Source organism: Colletes latitarsis, chromosome 8, assembly GCF_051014445.1.
Source record: "Colletes latitarsis isolate SP2378_abdomen chromosome 8, iyColLati1, whole genome shotgun sequence".
Classification (NCBI taxonomy): domain Eukaryota; kingdom Metazoa; phylum Arthropoda; class Insecta; order Hymenoptera; family Colletidae; genus Colletes; species Colletes latitarsis.
Window position 1 is genome coordinate 26,628,563 of NC_135141.1, and position 16,637 is coordinate 26,645,199.

The 16,637-nt window shown below is 42.5% G+C and overlaps 2 protein-coding genes across 5 annotated transcripts in view; both read left to right on the top strand.

Annotated features, from left to right (window-relative positions):
• The window catches only part of Nmo (serine/threonine-protein kinase nemo), a 212,534-nt gene extending 210,657 nt beyond the window's left edge, over positions 1 to 1,877 (top strand). For 2 of the 3 annotated variants that reach the window (XM_076771832.1, XM_076771838.1), the window contains exons 10-11: positions 137 to 638; positions 970 to 1,877. In XM_076771832.1, coding sequence (XP_076627947.1) covers positions 137 to 401 — 265 coding nt within the window. In that variant the 3' untranslated portion in view covers positions 402 to 638; positions 970 to 1,877. Of the gene's footprint in view, positions 1 to 136; positions 639 to 969 lie in introns of those variants that run through there. The other variant, XM_076771836.1, reaches the window with a different exon arrangement.
• Positions 1,878 to 5,121: 3,244 nt separating this feature from the next.
• Positions 5,122 to 16,637, top strand: part of Sarm (sterile alpha and armadillo motif) — a 106,474-nt gene continuing 94,958 nt past the window's right edge. The window contains exons 1-2 of one of the 2 annotated variants that reach the window (XM_076770795.1): positions 5,122 to 5,422; positions 8,006 to 8,175. In XM_076770795.1, the coding sequence (XP_076626910.1) occupies positions 8,137 to 8,175 (39 nt within the window). In that variant the 5' untranslated portion in view covers positions 5,122 to 5,422; positions 8,006 to 8,136. Of the gene's footprint in view, positions 5,423 to 6,569; positions 7,538 to 8,005; positions 8,176 to 16,637 lie in introns of those variants that run through there. The other variant, XM_076770794.1, reaches the window with a different exon arrangement.

A 16,637-nucleotide genomic window follows, 5' to 3' on the forward strand; every position in this document is an offset into this window, starting at 1 on the left:
TTCCACCGTGATTCCTCAAACCCGAATGGATTAAGGGCATTGCTTCGTCGGAAGATTGTCGATCCTTCGATCGTCGAAAATCTGTGTAATTTTTCCAGGCACGTGCAAAATACTCTGGTGATTTTCTGTTTCGTAGAGCCACGTTTCAGAGCCAGGAAAACCACGCGATCGACGATGGAACGCTAGTCTCGGGTTCGAGGGGGGTAGAGGAGCAATCGGGCAGCACGTCTCCGATTGGCAGCCGGGACATTGACGATAAATGGCAGCCGCCGCGCGGAGAAATTGCAGCCGGGGCGATTCTAATCAGCCTGTCGGACGCCATAAGTTACGCTGTTAAGGAGTCACAGATAACGCCCGAGAAAATAATCAGGCCTAATGAAACTGTTTGCAATGCTGATTAATGATAAAGGGAAGCGAGTCTTAGATTACACGTGGGCCGGCCTTTTCGTCCCTTTCCTTTTTCTCTCTTTGCAGCTAATGTTATTAATAAGGACACAGCAACGTGTTTCCTCTCGATTCCTATTACCGGACATCTCACAACCGATCCTCCAGATTTATCGACGTCGTTGCGCCTTACGCGACTCCACCCCGATCTTTCATCGTCGTCGCCCCGAGGATCCGCTGGTATCGAACTTCCGGTGAGTAAAGTCCCAGGAATACGCTCGCAAGAATCTTTACACGGTCTTTAGAATTCAAATTGATGGTCATTAATTGGACAGTTCCAACGAGCAACCGATTTTTATAAAGTTGATTTATCACGATAGATCCGGTGGTTAATTTTCATTTGAAAGTTTCGCAATTATCTATACCGCTATTCTGTAGATTAGATTTAATAGTAATCATATTTTGTTGCATCAGTCTGTATTTATGCATTTTCCTGTCGTCTGACGTAATTGTTATTATTATTATTATCTTATCTGCTCGTGCCTATGCTACCTTGACGCTAAACTTTTTTGAGTTATTTTCCAGGAATGTTCTCAACCTCGGTTTTCAAACACTGCCTGACGGGATTCGACCACCAAAGCCCCCCGGAACACATGAGAAATCGTTTAAGGGTGGACTCGTATTCACTGCCAAGCAACCATTCTTCGAAAAGACCTTGGCTTTAGCTTCTTAAAACGTTTATTCTTAGTTACGAAAATATTTTCCGTTCGTATATTCTACGATCAACGAGTAGTATATTATAATACTGTATCATTGTCTGTGTGGAACATATTATTCCAGACTAAGTGCCAACGATGAAAGTACGATCAGTCGTAGGAAAAGATTTTATATTAATTTACCTTTCTGATGTATGTATACTTGTAAAAATTTTTAAAAATACTTCGTATAAATCTTAGAGAAAATCAAACTTTAGATAGGAAAGTTAGATAAACATTTTCTCTATCTACTCTGATAAAGGAAACATTAGAGTCTTGTATACTTAGAGCACATTAATAACGTACGCTATAAATGTTTCGATAATTATATTTATGAAGATAGAATTTCGTTTAAATAATTATTATCTTCGGTAGAATAGCGAAGTGATTTGAAAGTACTGCGACGTATTCAATTAATTTTAAGGTGGCCTGAAATCGAGGGTCGATAATATTAAGAAATAGTAATAAAAATCTCGTTTGTACCGAATATTGATATTATCTGTACGCAGCTATTTTATTAGTTCTCTATTAACACAACTGATACTAATATTTTAAACGTTGCACTTAAATAAGCTTTTCTATTTATTTTACGTATCAACTTGCGTGTCGTTGAATCGCCACACGATATTATATATTTACATAATAAGACAAAATAGAGAGCATGGGCAATAATAACATGCACGTTAATTTATACGATATAGAATAGAGAAAAATGAGAAAAGTGAAACTATAAGTGGAATTAACTAAGATACTGTACAAATAAAGCGATAGGTGTGCGAAAATATGTAAAATGTGAGTCAAGGAACATTACAATCGAACCCAAAATAATTATCTCCTTCTTCACGTAATTACCGTAATCTCGAACGCGATTAAAAAGTAACCAAACTATATTGGACACTTTCTGCTTACGTCTGAACGTTTCGATAAATTTATTCTCGGATTCTAAATCGCTAAGGACAGCTATATTACACTCCATTCTGTTGATTGATCGTTCCTACGTTAGAATGTAAGATATCGTAGTGTGACCCGAGAATAGATGGGACAATTTACAGTTAAGTGCTAGAGTAGCCGTAACTGGGATATTCTTAATTTTATGTGGACGCGTTGATTCGATAATGATCTTAGAGCTACGGTTCCGGATAGTCCAACGAATCATTGTTTCTCGTTCGCGTTCAAAACGAGCAAAAGCAGAGATCCTGAATATTAATCGATTTCCCAAAGTTTCATCGTTTCGAAATCGTCGGGCAATTTTCCGCGCGTAGTCGACGCTGCTCGCGTGCCTACGGCAACGATGACGTACATAAACAATGTTTACAGGGGACTGGCGATAAGAAACGACGCGACGATCGCGAAAAACGAGGCCCTCAGAGCCTGCTTTCTTCAGTCTTTTGCTGGCTCTCTTTCGATTACGTGCGCGACACGCGATAGCCGCCGGTGCTTCTTAATCTCGCGCTTCCACGATCCTTGGAAAATTAAACGCTGGACAGTTCACAGTGGCAAAACAATTCCGAACTTCGGGACGCGTGCTTGGACGAAAAGTCGACGATCAAAGTTCCAGGAAAAGTGTCTGTCGTCTGAACTTTTCCCAAACTATGGTGAAAGTTTTACGAGCACTACGCAAAATACAAAAATAATTATTTACCGAATGAATCCTCGCAATAAAATAATTGAACTGATTTATCGCGATAACAAGTGCTTCTTCGAATCCTCTGTTTCTCGGACGTGGTGCACAGCCTTTTTAAGAAACGATACCAACCGATCGAGGCAAAAAGTGTGTATCTTTGCTCGGTAAGTGGAGCTCAAGTGGGACAGTTTAACGATAAAGATGTGGAGCGTGTAGAATCGTATTATCGCGGTGTATAGGATCGACGAGGTGTCGTCGAAGCATCTTCAAAGAAAGAAAAACTTGTCGCTACCATCGCGAATGCTTCGGAGAAGTCGTCATCGGCTCGCGAATTCAAATGCATTCCGCCAAAGAGTAGTCGGAGCGTGTGTGCACATTTATTATAACGCGAACGATCTATCTCGAAACCTTCAATTTTATTACTATGATAAAATAGGAGCTCGTGGACCCTTTCTGTGTACTAACGTTCTTTAATATTAGTTAAAACGTAGAGAAAACTTGCACAACTCTACAAGATTTATCTAGTTTCTATCAAATTTTCGGTTCCAAGATCAACGCCCCAACTAGACATCGAATTTATATTAGACCCGGCTTGTAGAGTCAATTTTAATGTCGTCGAGACCGAAAGATACAGACATATTTATTCTTATTTTACTTGTATATTTTTCTGTTCGACTGATTGTGAGTAATTGAGATGTAGAATAGCATATTGTAACCATTTGAAACTGCTAGATGCAAACATATTGCTAAGACATTCCACGTAAACATTGTTTTCACGACCTGATACAAGATCTAGTCAATTCTTTTTTTCATTGCCAAACGAGAAAACAGATAACTTTAACTGTGATAAAGATAACTATAACGTTCGTTTTTTAATATCCTCCTACATTCTTAGCAGTAAATAATGATGTATACAAAACTTGTGATTATTGCTACACTTATGCTCTTTACTATACAGGGTGTTCGGCCACCCCTGGAAAAAATTTTAATGGGAGATTCTAGAGGTCAAAATAATACGAAAATCAAGAATATCAATTTGTTGATTGAGGCATCGATAAAAAGTTATTAAAAAATTAAATTAAAAAATTTCAAATCATTCTGGAAAAATTATTTTCGGTTGCAGGGGTCAATTACAATCATTTTTGGTGAATAGACATACCCCCGAAATCCTGCGCATTCTCGAGAAAAGAATTCGAGAAGGTGAGAAATTTTTCTACAAAATTTAAAAATTTCAAATCGTTCTAAAAAAATTATTTTCGGTTGCAGGGGTCGATTACAATCATTTTTGGTCATTACACATACCCTCGAAATCCTAACCAGTTTCGAGGAAAAAATTCCTTACCGAAAATCTAATGTGAGGTCAGAAATGCTTCCCTGAAATCTCATGCGAATCTTTAAAACGTCATAACTCCTGAACGGATTGGACGATTTTCATGTTTAAAAAAGCAAACTACGCGTATTTTTACGGAGAATATGTACAAATCGCAAAAATATCCGAAAAGTTGACTCTTGACCCCGCAAAATGAGAAAAACCCCATAAAAATGGTCCAATTTTCAAACAGCCATAACTCCTACAATTGTAAATATATTTCAATGAAACTTTTTTCTGAAGTAGAGCTCATGGGTACCTACAAAAAAGTATTAGACAACTTTTCTGTAGGGCGTCAAACAAAATTACTAAAAATGAAAAAGGAATTTTTAAGAGAAATCGACAGGGGGTAGGTGCCTAAATTTTTCGGCGAAAAAAAATTTTCTCAAATCGTTTTAAGAAAATTATTTTCGGTTGCAGGGGTCAATTATAATCATTTTTGGTCAATAGACATACCCCCGAAATCCTACGCAGTTTCAAGAAAAAAATTCCTTACCGAAAATATACTGTATGACCGGAAATGTTTCTATAACTTTTTAACGAAGCCTCGATCAATAAATTAGTATCCTTGATTTTCATCTTATTTTGGCCTCTAGAATCTCCGTAGCCGAACACACTGTATATTAGACCTGGCTTGTGGATCCAATTTTAATGTCATCGAGCTCGAAAAATACGGACTTACGAGAATGTTTACTAACAGTCGAACCACCAGTGTTAGAGAAAGTACCAACATACCTCGTTGCTAAGCTAGTCGTGGAAGAAGGATGGTAGATTCACGATGGTAGGAAGATAATCGAGATTTGGTTGTTCTATTTCGAGGCAGTTTCGACAATACGCTCTCGACTCGTGGCGGGTTTCAGCTGCGTTCTATCGTTTCATTGACAAAACGAGTTACCGCGCGACGAAAGCTGACGCAAGCGAGTGTTTACGATCAACACGTGCCGCGCGAGAATGAACTGCACCCGGCCTCTCTCAGTAACGTTTCGAGCGCTTCGCGATTCCGGTCGTCCTCGCGTTCTCCGCGGCTCTGGCCGCCGAACGGCGCCGAATCGCGATTTTTTGGACTCGTTTTCCAACGGTAGACTCGGTGGACGAAATCCAACGATCGTCCAAGAGAGCCAGCGCGTCTCCACGACGACGAAAACGCGATAGAACGGTTGGAACTCGTACGCGATTTATCCGGCTACCTGTCGTCATTGCAGAATATCTTGGATGCTATTCTTGCTGTATGAATCGATCCTGCGATTCGAACGTCGCGAGCGTGAGGTCGATTCAGCCATAGAAAACTTCGTAAGAAGAATTAAGTTTCTTTAAGTTTATGTCGGGGCCTCCCAATGTTGAAAGTACGATTATCAGTGAATCGAAGAAGAAGTGCAAAGTGTCGATTTTTAGGACGAGGAAGAAGTATGCTTCTTTTTTTATCGCTGTACGAATGTGTGTTTCATACGTGACAGAAGAGCAAAGTTCCAGTATATTTTTACGATGATGCAACGCGACGTTATCTTCTTTAAATGTGTAAATTTTTCGATGCCTCCGGTGTATCCTTGATTCTCAAAGTCGCGTGTCTAGTCTGAATAATAAAGGAATGAAATATAATTTCTGATTAATATTCGAGGTCGAGAGAAATAGTAAGCTTCTAACTTTGGAAAATTCATCGATCGTACACGCAGCGATGAAAAACGACGTTCCTTCGAGTTTACTGTACCGGGAATCTTAAGTATTGCACTGGTCGCAATAAGACGGTAGCAGAGACAGAGAAATACTTGTGATTTCTACATCGACATGGTCCCCTTTTCGAGTTATCGATCCTATTCTCGCTGCATGAATCAATTCTGTGTTCCAAATCTCGCGATAACGGGGTCGAATCGGTGATTGTTGCTATCCTCGTAAATGAAATTAGTAGCAAATTGCGACAGAGACGAAGACACGTTTCTTCGACAATTATACCCCGTTCAATTTTAACACTTGTTATTTTTGTAACCAATGAACATCCGTCTCGAGACCTTTCAATTCTCGTTCTCGTCATAATTCTATTCAAATCTGTATGCAACAAATTACGCTGGAATATTTATAATCTCCTGGAAGATGAATCCAAGATATATATCTTTAATATTTTGTATTTAGGACATATTTCTTCAAGACATATGTCTTTGACAATTATACCCTGTTAAATTTTAACACTTGTTATTTCTCTAACGAAGGAACAATCGCCTCGCGACCTTCCAATGGAAGAGCTCCTACGATCTTCGTGTTCTCGTCATGATTCTATTCAAATCTATGTGCAACAAATTACGCTGGAATATTTATAATCTCCTCGAAGACGTAGCCTATCGATGACCAAACTCGCGCGAGGTGAATCTCGTTAGAAGATTAGCGCTCGAAATTTCTCGGGGGGACGATAATCAAAGGAATTCGCCGTTCGAAGGTGAAAGAAACGATCGAGAACGATAGTAAACGGTCGATGAAATAGGAGGTGGACCAGGTTGGAGCAGTCGCGTGCCGCACGAAGCCCGATTGCCGTTTTAATCGTTGTTTTGATGCGGCTCGATAAACTACGCGCGCTATCGTGGCGGGAGGTGGCGAAACGCTGACGACAGTGATGTAACGGTGGAAAATAAAGCGGTGACTCGTATGGATATTGGTACCGTGTGCTGGCGCACGCGTAAACACGTGCTAGCCACCGTGCTGTCCGACCAGGAAACTTTCCTCGAATTTTCGGAGCCAGTTTTTCGAAAACTACCGACCTAATCGCCTCCTCGCGCCGATACCAATAATTTTCGAACGTGAGTTTAGACCTCCCGCCAATCACTCCGCGAACCATCCCATTGTACCGAAGAATGCCGAGGAAAACCAGTCTACGATTTTCTTTTTCTCTACGAACGTTCGATAGAACCATTTTCCGGTCGGTCGCGAATCCTTTTTAGCTCCAGTGAGATTTTCCAGCCGTTTCCAAGGCTTTCCTGTTATTCGAGTCCCGCGTGTCAACGAGGGAAAAGGAGATCCGCTCCGTTTCGCGCGGCACGTCAGATTCTATTTTCGACTCGACGACCTCTTGACACTCATTAGCGTTTTCAAGTTCCCGCGTCGGGAGGTCGAAACCGTGGCCTTATCGCGCGCACAGTGGACGCTAACGATCGTTTCTTGCTCTCCGTGCGCGCCGATGACGTACGAAGTAACGGCGGGAAAGAGGAAAAAAAAAAAAGAAATAAAGGAGGCTGAAACTGCACAGGCCACGATCAACGATTCGGAACGAATTCCTGCGAAATTCCGCGAGGATCGCCGTTCGCTGAGGAGAAATCATCGCGCGGGTGAACAAACTCCGACGCCATCGAACGAAGACTTCGGACGGGATCCCCGGGATGTTGGACGACGAAACTTTATATTTCCACGCGATGCTGAGGGACGGTAATCCATATTATCGGGGCATTACTGTCAACTCGTCCGTTCCTCTCAGCTGCTAGGGCTTCTTCGGTTTCCTGCGGTTATCCCACCCCTTGTACACTTTCCGTCCCAGTTATCGAGTCGCTCAACCGCCCACGCGATCGGAAAAATCGGTAACTAGCAACACCCCGGAGGAATATTTAGAAAACTCTGTTAGTATCAAATCGTGATGGAATATTTCCAATTTCTTCGACTGTTCGATTTCGAATTCTCGAGGCTGTCGATTCTGTGCTCCATGTATCGCGAGGAAGATTTCTAGATTATCTTAATCGCGGGATCTTCGAATGAAAATGTTGGATTTCTTTTCTCCGAGCGAGATCGAATAATTTCGATCTCTTTTCGGTTTTCGCGCGATCGGAGGAGGTGACTGAACTCTCGGTGGTCCGAGCGGCTTAAATACCGCGATAATAAACGGCAACTTTCTCGGAGCAGGTTTCGGCGCGACGATGACGAACGGAAGAGTCGATCGCGCGGCGAAAATTCAGAAAGCCAGCGTCGGGGTGTTGCCAGCGCGCGGACGTCGTGTACGTGCTTGAGGACGCGATCGAGGACTTCCGGGAATCATGGGGAACGCATCGTCCTGCTGTCCGCATCGCAAGAAGGTAAGCCGCCTCTTACAATCGTAGAATCGACGTACCAACGGGGCCAAGTGGCGAATAAGAATTTTCTAATTACGAGGAAAGTGACACATTCTATCGAAAAATCAGAATAATTGCTATTCTAACCAGAGAATCGTTCGTATCGATCAGAGCAGTGGTGTAAAACACAATTTCTCTTTTGGAGATTAACCCCTACTATTTAATTTTATTTCAATTTGTTCGTACAAGGAATGGCCACGAAAAAGAATAGCTTGTGGATGTAAAAATCTGTTGATTTTAATATGTAAGACTTAATGACGAGTGAGTAGCCTCACGATTGTGAAACTTCATATAAAGAAATTGTAACGAGTCAGACACGTCATTGTACGGCAAGGGGTTAATGAGACCTTGCACAGAAATTAACAAATTAGCATTTAAAATGTAGAATTCATTGAATATTCTACAATTATTGACCCAGATCTGTCAAATCTTGGAACTTGGCTACTTCCACTCTACGAATCGTTGTATTCGGTTGTTTGTACGCTGCTTGGAATTCCACGTATTTACGAATATCGCGAGACGTTCGACGCAATGACGCGAAAAGCTATTGAAAAACGAGTGGTATAAAAATTATGTCGATACGCGTTGATAAGAAAGCGAGAGATCCAAGCTCGTGGTGAGAGATCACCCTGCGAGATGGCAGCACGCTTCGATTATCATTGTCCCGCGCAGTTGTGTCACGCGATGGTGACAATAGGTCAATGATCTCAGATATAAACATTCCTTCGTTCGGTAATCCATCGAAATCGAAGCGATCTTAACCCTGCTCGGCTAGAAATCAAACTCGACACGACGTAAAATAGATTTCTCGATACGTCTATAACAATATTTCTATTAGACGAGCAACATTAGTCGGAAGAATTAAACTAGCTTATTTCTAATTAATTCTGACGACTGACAATGATCCAACACTCTGGTTAAAGTTACTTCTTATGTAGATTACTTTCTTTTTCTCATCTGTATACCGAGTCGTTGCCAGAAGCGTATAAAAACAATTATTAAATTATTTCTGACGACTCAGGCCCACCGTGTGTCGCGACTCGATCGATTAATAATTTTAAAAAGGGTTAAGAAGATAAGACGCGGCAAGAAAGAACGCTTTATCGCGCGTTGATCGCGATCGATCGGTTCGCGCGAACAGCGGGGCAGCGTGTTATTTACAGCCACGTGTGCACCCGTAGTTTTTTGCCCGTACCTTGTACGGTCACGGCGATTTGTACGTATCCTTTCCTCGTTTTTAATAACAGACCGGCCGGGAGGAATCTGCCGGCGGAGAAACCTGTTACGGATCGATTGCGCAAACGCTATCGGCATCGTTAGATCTAACGAAGCGCGATTGCGAAAAAAAATAAATATCCAAGCGGTGGCACGCCGGGCTGCAAAGCAACGATATCCATGGGAAAATGGACGTAGCAGGGGGTGGACGAGGAACAAACGAGCGGCTACCCCGACCCGATGGATATCGTACGGATTCGCAATTGTGCAATTGTGCCACCGCGGAACGGGCACGCGGCCTTCGAGTCGAGAATAACTCGGCTCCGGAGTTATTTTCTGTAACCAATCCCGCCGTTGATATACGAGTGAAAAAAAGATTACGATCTTAGTGGATGCCTTCTGCTAGAACCGTCGCTATCCGTAAGTTTCGGTCGGTGGTCTGCAAGGAACATCACAGCTGACAGCATCGACGATCACCATCTAACGCGCGAGCCAATAAAGAACGTCCCTGAGCGAGATAAATCCGTCTTCTCATAAAATGCGTTTTTACATCCGGGAATCTTATCGATCATTGCTCCGCGCGATACGAAATATCGACAAATAGTCTCCTAAAATCCCCAAGTTTCCATCCAAAATATATAGAACTCGAATATTATTTATCGATAGAAGAAAAAACGAATGAAATATCGGTTAGACAATGGTCCCTTTTCGCTTGGTCAGAATTCCACCGTCGAGATAATCCTTCGAAATTAATATTTATCGCGTTCAACGAAACAGCCTTGACATTATGCAAGTCGCGCGATAAGCCCCCCATTATCGCAGAAATCCAGGGAAAAACGCGAGCTCGAAACACGAACGAGCGAATTGCGAAATTTTCTCCGGTTCCCCCCCGCGTTTCGATCGAAATGTGAGCTAGTTTTTTCTTTTCTTTCACGCCTAATATTTCCATCTTTATTATTCGAATTTCGCGCGAAGGTCGCGGCGAGCTTCGGGCCTGTCTCTAGAATTTTTCTGGAAAAATGCGACCAAGGCTGACGCAGAGTTCTAACGGATCGGGCAATCTCTCGAAGATAGAATTCGCTTCGCAATTACGCTATGAATTCCACCTGCAAACGACCGTTCCCTACCGGCGGACCCAATAATCGCTAGGCTTTTACGAGCGAGTCGCGACTTTCATAGTTCACGCGACGGAAACCGAGAAAAAGATTGTTTTATCGTGCATGATATATCAATGTTTCCGTGCTTAGCCCTGCAATTAACCCGACCTGTCGTTTCGTCGATTCTTCGCGTCCCGGACTAAGAACTTTACGCGCTTAATAAATTTAGCGTCGCCTCTCCGATAAAAGGACGTCTTTACGACCGCCAGAGTATCGTAAATCGCGAATCTCCACCTAGTTGCCTGGAGTTTCCATGATAATTACGTCCTTGGCTTCGTTTTTCGACGTTTCTCGTTACCGTCTGGCTCAAATTCTACGACTATGATTACTTTTAAGGGGGGAAACCACTGTGACGTATTGAAAAAATCCTCTTTGTGTTAAAAGAAATATTGAAAATTCCACCATTTTATTTTTTTATTTTACGTGCAACCCAACCTACTGTCTTACAGATTAAGAAAATTGCATGATTTCTGCAGTGAAAAATGACATGTACGCCAGTTTCTAACAAATTTTTGGAGGCCTCTCAGGTTCCTATCATGGCTATAATAATTAATATTTTTATACGAAATTTTTACAAGAAGTAGTCCAAGAAACGTAATTTCGAATATGTTAAACATTTATCAGAAAAAGTTTCATACGCTGAAAAAAATTCTTGAAAATTGCCTTTATTTTCAGTCGTCACAGTGATTCCTCCCCTTAATTTGGTCCTCGACGGATAAAGTTCGGTAGATACGCGATCTGAAAAACAAATTCGGTTCAAAGAAGGTTGCAAACCAGGCTGGGATCATGGAAAACTCCGCAGCGATGATAATCGAGCGGTTCGTTAGTTCGGTAACGCGAGAACAGATGAAAAAGGCCGCCCGGTATGAGAAACAGTGGCGCGTTGTAGTAACCCAATTAGGGATGGCGGCAATTACGGCGTATCAGGTGTTACAGGAACATCACGTTGCAACGTAACCGTTCTGGTCTCGGCCTTATCTGCCGTCAGAAGTTTACTTTCTCGGTTCCTTTGTTGACCTCCGGTCGCTGAACCCTGATCGACTTTCGTTTCGCAACGTCGATAATTTCTCGCCTTAATCGAAGGGTGCCCGGCCCGAAAAAGGAAGAAACCGCGGACAAACGAAAGCTGCTTTTCAAGAAATCGAAACGACGCGAAAGGAATTTTAATTACACGATCGAACAAACATTCAAGCTATTAACACATTACCCGGATTCCGTTAACGTCCATCGATCGAGCAAAATTAATTTCGATGATGGACACTGGTAATACGATGATTAGCATCTTAAGATCGTTACGATCTTCGACATACACATAGATGTTAGACACTTACTATTGACGCAAATACTTTTTCTATTCGTTTAACGTTAAGTAACAATAACTCGTCGTCTCGTAAATCTCGTAACAATTATCCGCTCGTCTGAAAATAGATTTCAACGTCGATTCTACGATTTTCGTTTCGACATCGAGCAGATGTCCCTCGAAAAGTATTTCGCGACTGAGGGTGAAAAATGACGAACACTGATAATAGGGCAATTAGCATGTCAAGATCGTTGCAATCTTCGATAGATCGTAATGTTTCGTAAGTGTCAACATTTAGTATTGACGCAAATACTTTTTCTACCCGTTTCGTTTCACGTTAAGTAACAATAACTCGATCCCTATCGAGCCTCGCGACGTCTCGTAAATCTCGTAGAAACTATCTGTTCGTCCTGAAAATAGATTTCAGTGGATTTTCCTCGAATAGTATTTCGCGACTGAGAATGAAGGAACGAAACGATCGACGACAATGTAACGTGTGGGTGACGGACGCAACAAGCAGCAAGGTCGACGATGGCAGAAACAATCTTCGAACGCGATTGTTTTCTCACGACGTCGTAAAAACGGATAATCTATTTTATTCACCTTCGCCTCCTGACACGCGGTATTTGCGTTTACTCTTGCTTAACGGCTCGCATTAGCGCGTGGAAACGAGAATCCTCTAACCGTGACACCGGTGTACAGGCGTCGCGGGAATTACGAGCTCGTAAAAGGATATCTTTGGCGCCAGTTTCATCGTGTCGCGCTTCAAACGTCCGATTCGACGACTATAATCGCGTAACTTCCGGGTGTGGTCGTTGTTGGAATAATAGATAATAAACAAAACAGACGCGTAGTAATTTGTTCGCGACTCGAATATTAATCCGTTCGCCTTCGTATCCCGAGACTTTAGAGAAGCGCAAAAATCGAGCATCGATTTTCCAAAGTTAGACAATTTTTAATTCCATTCGAACGTGAAAAAAAAACAAAATATTTTATCGGTATAGATTTCTCTCGGTGAATATTTTAAAGCGAGACACCAGGTGCGAAGGACGAGCTAATCGAGTTAACCGCGATAATTAAGTAGCTTCGCCAGAGGCGATGGGTTCGTGGAACGGAACGTTTCTTTTATTCGTTTTTTTATCCGCAAAGGTCTTCGCTGTCGGTGACCAGCAGGATCCAGAGTTGGCTAATCAAAGGACTGTTTCGATAAGTGGGACGCCTCGAAGTGACCCGCGGATCTACGCAGGATGTAATTATCATATATTGCGAGATTCGAGAAAAATGCCCGTCGAGATAGCGGCTGTTAATTCCTTCGAGTCGTTGTCAAAATTGACAACTCCATTAATCAAACGCACCACTGCGGGATAAATAGCTTTCTGATAACGCGCTCGGTGCATTTATTACGCCGTAATTGCCGCTTGATTTTAAGAAGTTTATAAACGCGAGCCCTATGATACTATACAAAATACCAGATTGAATTGAGTATTCTCCAGATCCTTGTTAATTTATTTCTACCGTAGAAGTTCACCAAAACGTATAGAATAGAGATCCGACATTCTCCAGTTCTTTCACCCGCGTTCAGCGAATACTTAACCGATTGCTATAATTAACGTTCAAAGTACGAGTAACAGTTAACTCTAATATATCACTCGAACATCTTCATTACGCGCGTTTAACGGTGTATAATAACCGAGAGAACCTACTCTATGCAATCACGATCCTTTTTTTTTTCTCCCCCTCCGTTCTTTCGCCTCTTCAATGCTAGAGTGAAAGAAGCCCATGAAAGGACACAGAACAGGTTCGGAGATGTAAATGGAAACTACCAGTCGCTTCTAAACAATTTTTCCCACGTAAAGACGATCATTAATCGACCGGGTGAACATTCGACGATCGATACAAACGACTGGACGAACCGATAAGCGAGTATGTAGATTGCAAACTGGCCGGTTACTCAATAATCGACGACGAAATTACGTGGCGTACGTTATCACGGGTTACTATTATTATTTCTCCAGGAACGCGTGTTACGAAAGCTTATCGTTCCCGGAGATTTATTTTCAGCTTATCGACGCGATCAGTTGCATAATCGCGGTAAAGACGATGATCGACAATTGGAAAAATTGTTCAATCTCACGGTGAATTTGAATATTCAATTTAAGTATATAAAATCTTTGTTAATTTCCCGAGGGACTCGATCAGCGAATTTTCGTTTCGATCAGAAACGCTGAGCGAGTCGCGTCGCTCGATCACGATCGAGATAGCCGTGGTGATTTACAACGCGCGTTTCGGTGGGTTACGCACACGCTCGCGCACGGAATCGCGTCGCGAGGTAGCGTCGGTGTCGCGATCTCGGGTTTCGATTGCGATCGGGACGCCTGGATCGTGATTAACGAGACCACGTGCGCCTGTATCGCGATAACTTTGTCGACCGTGATCTCTGGAGTCAATACAATGTTTTACGAGGGTACCAGACGGCTGCCAGTACATTTCCAAAATGGACGTCAGACGGGTAAGTAAGCCGTGGCTCGATGTTAATTAGCAGCTACCAGCTCGTTGTCGTTGTTAATTTATCTTGTATCTTCGCGGAAACGTTCTGCACGCGAGCGTACCGCGATCGGATAAATGTAACGCGACTCGTGTATCGACGGCTCTTTTTTTTGTTCGTTCTACTGTTTCGCGATTTACTAATCGGCGAGACAGTTGGAGAGATTCGTGGATTTGTTAATTAATTTACAAATTTAAACCCTAGGCCTTCTAGATCATCCTTCGATACTATCGTCTTCGTTCTGTACAAATATTATTGTAGATCTATGAGAATACTCTTCTCAAAAGGCTTGTAACATAATACAATTTTGAATATAATTTTCAACTCCTAAGGTTTTAGAAGATCGTAATTTAGGATATAAATTAGAATTTCCGTCGATTACACGTGACTTTCTTCCGCAGTTAACGGATCGGTATTAAAGCATCGTTGAACAGAAGCGCGGGTGGAAGACTAATTAACAGCGGAATCGCCATAAACATGGAACGGACGTTCGAGCGTGAGAGCACCTATCTCGACTTCCATTTACATATATATTACGGCCGCCGTTTATGCTATTTTATTACACCCGCAAGCACTGCCCTTCGATGCTTCGTCGCCTTCGAATCGCGAACGTTCGACCGCGAGCACCGATACGTTTCAGTCCCGATTTAACCGGCAATCTGGGAGAAGCATCGACGTCTGTAGCTAATTTATAGTCGCTGGAACGTGTTCCTCGATCGACATTTTCTCGGTAGGCCGGCAACACATCAGCGCGAGAGGCGGTTTAGGTCAAGGTATTCGTCGAGCCACATTGTTCTTCACCGCGGCGAAAGTACGCATGCGATTAACGTTTATTTATTCCCGGTGCTCTCTCGCTTGTTACACTGACAATCGTTTCTCGGTAAAACCCTCGTCAAACGTCTTTTCGTACCTACCACCCAACATTTTTGTTTAAACCCGTCCATGGATGCATCGCTTTATTAAAACAAATCAAAATCCACTCAGACCAATTATATAGTCTTTTTCCCAACTAAAAGGTAAAAAAGAAAAGACTTGCACCGACAGCGTTTAAATCTGTGTCAAAGAATCTCCAATGTAGTGCAAGGTTCACGAAAGAAAAGTCCTATAAGGAATGTAGTGCAAGATTCACGAAAGAAAAGCTCCCTCTTAGTGGGACTATATTTCCAAAAGTCTCTGCTGGCAAAGGAATAGAATCTACAAGAATCCGAGCTCCTGCGTCGCGAAAGGCCCCGAAAGGTCCCGAAAATTCCACCCAGACCAATCAATATACAGTCTTTTCCCCAATTAAAAGTTAAAAAAGAATAGACTTGCACCGACAGTGTTTGAATCCGTATCAAAGAGTCTCCAATGTAGTGTAAGGTTCACGAAAGAAAAGCTCCCTCTTAGTGGGACTATATTTCCAAAGTCTCTGCTGGCAAAGGAATAGAATCTACAGGAATCCGAGCTCCTGCGTCGCGAAAGGCCCCGAAAGGTCCCGATAAAACGCATTAAAACGGACAGATCATTTTCGAGGTCGATGCACGTTTAGCGTGCACGGCGGAATGCACCGGGAATGCATCGCATCAAACGCACCGGAGAATTTAAAGTTGAACGACTTCCTTAGTGTTCGAATTGCTCGTGGAATCGCCGGGTGTAGCATCGCCGTGGAAAGCAACTCGGTAACAATGACTATCTTAATGTTTGCGTTCCGTGATCGTAACCGCTGGAGGCTTGCCGCTCGCTGGCTTTACGATTATGTACTAGGAACGGTCGCTTTACTTCTACGCAAAGCTGTAAATTCTGCGTGATAAAGTTGCAACCGTAAGGCTATTATCGTGCCCCGTGCGTTTGAATAGTAATCGAACGAATGATACAACGTGGGAGTGAATTTTGGAGAGGCGGTTCTTATAAATTTTAGAAACGGTAAACCTCCGTGCAGAAAAAGAACACACTAACTTTAATCCTAACGGAATCTGACTGTGGATCGCATACCAAGATTGAGTTACCGTTGGAATTGTTAGCAGATGTATACGTTGACGACGTTTTATGTGCTATTAAACTATAAAATACACTTATTATTAGGATAAAAGATACGCGAATAAAATGTTATTACTGCGTAAATTCACTCTCAGACCCTACGAGCGCAGAGATCATCTCGGATTCTACGCGCCATAACCGAAGGCACGGTAACTAGATTTACCGATTATTAAGCCTCTCTAGCGAGGAATTT